Source organism: Myotis davidii, unplaced genomic scaffold, assembly GCF_000327345.1.
Source record: "Myotis davidii unplaced genomic scaffold, ASM32734v1 scaffold1040, whole genome shotgun sequence".
Lineage (NCBI taxonomy): Eukaryota > Metazoa > Chordata > Mammalia > Chiroptera > Vespertilionidae > Myotis > Myotis davidii.
The window spans coordinates 58385-64060 of NW_006292683.1; the positions used below are offsets into that span (position 1 = coordinate 58385).

Sequence of the window (5676 nt, forward strand, 5' to 3'; positions counted from 1 at the left end):
AAGGTATTCTATAAGAAGAGGAAGAAGAAGAAAAAGGTAAAGATAAAAATTATGAACAACAAATACATACCTTTCAACAAATGAATCTAAAAATGAAGTGAATAAAAAATCTGATGAACAGAATAATCTGGTGAATATAATAGAATCAGGGGCATAGAATCAGGGAGTGGACTGACAATTCTTGGGGGAAAAGGGTGTGGGGGATGCGGGAAGAGACTGGACAAAAATCATACAACTATGGATGAGGACAGTGGGGGAGGTAAGGGCAGAGGGTGGGGTGGGAACTGGATGGAGGGGAGCTATGGGGGGAAAAAGAGGAACAACTGTAACAATCTGAACAATAAATATTTAATTTAAAAAGTTAAAATAAGATAGAACTTTCTGAGCAGAAATGGGCTCCTCAGAAACCAACGTTTTTGTGCAGTCAAGTTATCCTGACAGTGAAGCCCAAAGACTATGCCATGAGTGCTAAAGGCGTTTCCAACCTCCTTTTCCTTTTTTAAATTCATACCCAAGGATATTTATTGATTTTAGAGATTGAGGGAGAGGGAGAAAGAGAGCGAGAGAAACAGAGAACACCAGTGAAAGGGAAACGTTGATCATTTTCCACCTATATGTGCCCTGACCAGAGATCAAACCACAACCCAGGTATGTGACCCAGCAGGGATCTGAACCCGCAACCTTTTGGTGTAAGGAGGATGCTCCAGGCAACTGAGCCACTTAGGCAGGGCCAGATAACAAATCTTTTCAGCTTTGTGGGCCTTACTGTCTCTGTCACCACTGTTTCACTGTAGTTGTAGAGTGAAAGCAAGCCTCCATAATATATGATTACATGTACATGGCTGTGTGACAATAAGACTTTATTTGCAAAAAGAAGTACTGGGCCAGATTTGTTCTGGAAATTGTAGCTTGTCAGCCATGTTACATCTTATTTTCTGAATTAGGAGGGAGCAGGACCTAGACATCAACTAATTCCCTTCAGTACTTAAATTTCAGTGATATTAGATTCTTTGCTCGTGGCAGAGGTACCATTTGCCAGAAGATCCTTTCAGGTTCAGCTATCCACACCCACATGTTATTCAGTTGTGCAGCTAGGCAATTACAATGGGAAAAGTCCCGTTAGATGAGATTTAAGCTTCATTTGACCCCAAAGAATGAGGAATGTGACGAACATTTTTCAAAAAGGAAACCTGGGTACGAATTATATGGCCCCAACGTGAAACGGTTAACATATTCAGTAGCAGGACACAGGAATGGCATGTTCATGGACCATGTGGACAGGACAAAACGCTGAAACCGTTGGCAGAAAGCTAAAGTCAATAGCGAAGGCAAGTGCACACGGCCTGCAGAGCCCAGCAGGGAGGCTGCCGACGGGTGGCCCTTCGTCAGAGGCAGGAGACCCTCGGCCCAGAAGCTCGGAAGCAGCTGTGCCTTCAGGTAGAGACTTTCTATTATTCCCATTGCTTCCAAATGAAGCAGGTTTTTTAATAAATTAAGTCTAGTTTTTAGGTTATGAAGAAACCACTAGTTTGTTTTAATTACTTGCCTATTTAAAAAGTGTTGAAGAAACTGGTGTTCTTATATTTGAAAATACTTACGTGTTAGCTATTTTAAACTCAAAGAATATTGACTGATTTAAAAATTAACAAATGCACTTGAATATTTTGAGAGCTTTACTTGGGGAATCTGGAATGATATTATTGCCATTATGTACAATAATTTTCTTTCTGCTCAAATCAAGAGGATTCACAACTGTTGAGTTCCCTTCTACCAACTCCCTTTCCATAATTATGAACAACACCGGTAATAAATGAGCAATGAACGCAAGTATTCCTCTGGATGTCTCAATTTGTATCTTGTGTCGAGTCCCGGGGCACAAAATGTGTAGGAAACCCATGTTCTCTATATGGTAATTGTGTGCTTTGATTCACCATCCACACGTTGAGGAGAAACTCTACGTCACTTAGATTAAGGCTCATGTTCAATAGCCCTCACCCAGCAGAGTCACACATGTGCTGCTTTCTCTTTTAGGATGGTTCCCTTCAGGCAAGCAGCTTATTTCATTTGCTTGTTTGCTACAGTCTCCTGTGGTGAGTGGATTATCTACAAGACATGCAGTTAAGGGTGTGGGAGGGAAGTTAGGACGGACGGGGCACCACTGGAAAAAGCTACTGAACATAGAGCTTTGGGGGAGGAGCCAGGCCCTAATAAGCCAGGACATGTCCTTTGAATGCTCAGTGTTTCCCAGGCACTTCAGGGCAAGGAGCCCAGGAGTGGGAGTGCCTCTGGGTATGTGTTGGCAGAAACTTCTGTTTGGAAAGGACTCCCTGCAAAGCAGCTCTAAAACAATCAGCCTTCTATCAACATTAGTTAAAAATCAACTCTGTCTGAATGTTCCAGAGTGCCCGGCATTTTAAAGTGCCTGCGTCCGATCTGAGTATCCTAATAGGTACACAGTACATACTTTGATTCTTATAGGCAACCGGCAAACCATTTCAAAATTCGAAGTTCCTGATTTAAATTTAATTCAGTAAGCCATCCATTTGAATAGCTCTAGTTTCAACAAACCAGTGGTTTTGACCTTATTTCTCTCTCTCTATTCCATGAAATTTTCAGGGAATTAGGATGAGTATGGACACTGTTTCCAATGAATCCTGGTAGAGCGGTGTTTTGTCTGTGCCGCCCTTAGGGGTGGATTTGGAATCAATGTTGACTTAGGATGACAACACCACAATGCTGTTTACTTATTTCTCAGAAGTATGGCTAAGACAAACACCTCTTGGGTAAAGGTTGCATTTCTAAAGAGAGATAATTTCTTCAGGAAGAAGCTATGATTTTCTAAACCACAACTCCCCTCCATCTGTCCCCTCACTCTTCATTGTTCTGAGTCATAATCATCACCACGTACAAATCCACTGGATGCGGGGGATTAGAGGCCTAGGGTCTGACACGGCCTTGCCATTATGTGGAGCAAAGGCGACACTGAAACAGAGCAATCATCTGCAGACAAATAGTATTGTGATAGGGTCAGCTGAGCCCCACGCCCAGGTCTGCTTGAATCCAGATTCCCTATGGACTCTGGGGTCTGAGCCCGTACATTTCATTTGTATCAGTTATGTTGAACTTTGAACTAGGATTTTGGTTTGTTTTTTTATTATTTGCAACTAAAGTCAGTACCTCAACACAGAAAACTTAGATCATTTAAAATGTTTGCTACTCTGGTTAGTAAAATGGGATCTAGTTGATTAAACTTGTCTGTATTTATGATTCTTAACATTTTCTCCTGTACTTAATCAGTTGCTTGTTTTACTTTTTCAAATTACCTTTTCATATTCTTTACCCACTTTTTAAAAATCAGAGTGCTTTTCTTGTCCTTATTCATTATGTAATTTTTTTAAACAAAAACAAATAGCCCAAAGTCTATGGACACAGGGCCCAAAGTGATATAACATAACTTTATGTTATGAGATAACTTGTGTAACATTGTTTTACAGACACTCTAAAATACAATACAAAAAGCCTCTCATCAAATTGTCATCATCATCATCATCATCATCATCATCACCAACTTATGAGGATAAACAAGAACACTCACTAGAACTTTCTTTCTGCTTCTTTCCAAAGTTAGTGTATTTCTAGCTGCCTTACCCTCGGCCAACTCACCTGGCAGTTGACAAAGGCTCAGGCCCAGAATGGGGGGCTCTCAGCTAACACCACTCATTGTGTGCCCCCTTTCTGAGCATTGAGATGGGGAAGGTGGTAGCTTAGGGATTATGAATCAGCCCAAAGCACCAGTCATCTAGGAAGTAGGCCACCCCTGCATACTTGGCACTTGTATTCCCAGAAGCTCCCACCTAAAGAGATCTCTGCTCTTCCTAAATATAAACCTTACCCAAAGGCAAGTCATCTTAGCCACACCTCTGAGAGGGAGAGAAGCAGTTTTGTTAGGTTGGGTGTCATAATAGAGCCCAGGGCTAGAATCCTCAGAGGGGTTGGACAGTGCAGAGGAAATTTAAACTTGAGTGTTAATGAAATGCATGTGTCTAAGCTGTCCATTCCCTGAAAGACAATACAAAAATAGACATGGTTAAAGTTGAAGCGTGACTGCTGCCCTAAGCCAAGGACAAGGTTGTTACGGGAATATCCTGTGGTTAATAGACAGTTGACCAGCCAGAGGGAACACACTACTGGAGTTGGAAAAGCTTATTAAGTGGACTTTGAAGTGGGCCTAGCCCTGTGGATCATGGATAAGTCGGTGCTGCCCCAAAACCCAGTTACCTAACAGCTTTCTTAAAAAAAGAAAAAGTCAGATGCACCTGATCAAGCCTGTCTCCAGCTTCCCTTACAGAACTCTTGTGAGAGGGGGATGTTTGTTAAGAAAGTGTTTTGAAAAGAGACCATACATCATTATTTTTAAGACATGGTATTTTCATAGCATGTCAGGCAACAGGGAGAAGCCAAGCTAGGAGTGAGTTTTCTTGGCAATAAGTTATGTGCAAATTATTATATGATTTAACAAAAATCAACCCCAGTTTTTTTTTTCATATAGAAGTACTCATAAAATGCCTTTGCATCATACCTTTTTCAAATACTGGCTTTAATATGCTTTATTCTGCCTTTATACTTAAGGTCATGTTGCAGAGATCTTTGGGAATTCCATTGGGGAATTAAGAAGCATTAAGACACAGATACATTTCTATTAAAAGCATTATTTGCATTTGTTCCAAATTGACGTGTGTTTTTTCAATGATAATATCACAGGATGCCTACCTCACCTATATGAGAATGTCTTCTTCAGAGGCGGGGATGTGACCTCCATGTACACCCCGAGCGCCCATCACTGCCAGGTGATGTGCACCTTTCACCCCAGGTGTTTGCTATTCAGTTTTCTCCCTGCAAGTTTAACTAACAGCACAAATAAAAGGTAAGAGGTGATATTTCCTTATTGAGGAAGCCAATCATTTTTCAAAATGGAAGCAATTGTGTGCAAAGTGGTGGAGCATCTCACAGGGGTATGCTTCTCAAATGGGGTTCAAGGAATCACCTAGAGTGGATCTTACAAAAGTAATTTCTTAGGCTGAAGCCCAGACCTACTGAACCAAAGTCGCATTGGCCTGGAAATCTGCATTTTAAATAAGTACTGCATTCACTTGAAGTAGTAGAACCTAGTCATTTTCTATCAAAGGTTTATAAGGAAAATGCTTGTGAATCGTCATGTGAAGCGATTGTTTCAAGAAAGGATTTAATAACAGGTGTACATTTCACCTGCACAAGGACTCATGGTCACAACTGTAGAGAGCACAGTCCTAAGAAAATAGAACGGAAAGCAAGCATTTTGTTGAGAATATAATTGAGTAAGATCCAGAACTTGTGACCTTGGGAGGGGCCAAGTCTGAATGGTGCTTATAGTAAGACAGTTGGGTCATCTAGGGTATGTATGGGGAGTGAATATATATTTTTAACTGGTAATTTGGAAAAGCAAGAGCACTGAAAAAATATGACCTAATAACATTAAAAATGTTAATAGGTCATAAAGTTGCCTAAATACAGCCATAGTTTCATTGTATTTTTCTTTAATTTTGATCAATGTCCAGAATGAATGTATCTTCATCATCCCCATTTCCACATTTTTTTTTTTTAAGTGTAATAAATGTAGTTTATGGTGTGATGAGTTTT

General features: G+C 40.5%; 1 protein-coding gene across 2 annotated transcripts in view; it reads left to right on the top strand.

The window, feature by feature from the left end:
* Window positions 1-1301: 1301 nt before the first annotated feature.
* Window positions 1302-5676, top strand: part of KLKB1 (kallikrein B1) — a 23154-nt gene continuing 18779 nt past the window's right edge. Inside the window, exons 1-3 of one of the 2 annotated variants that reach the window (XM_006766090.2) lie at window positions 1308-1437; window positions 2032-2090; window positions 4762-4924. In XM_006766090.2, the coding sequence (XP_006766153.2) occupies window positions 2033-2090; window positions 4762-4924 (221 nt within the window). In that variant the 5' untranslated portion in view covers window positions 1308-1437; window position 2032. Of the gene's footprint in view, window positions 1438-2031; window positions 2091-4761; window positions 4925-5676 lie in introns of both variants that reach the window. The other variant, XM_015565537.1, reaches the window with a different exon arrangement.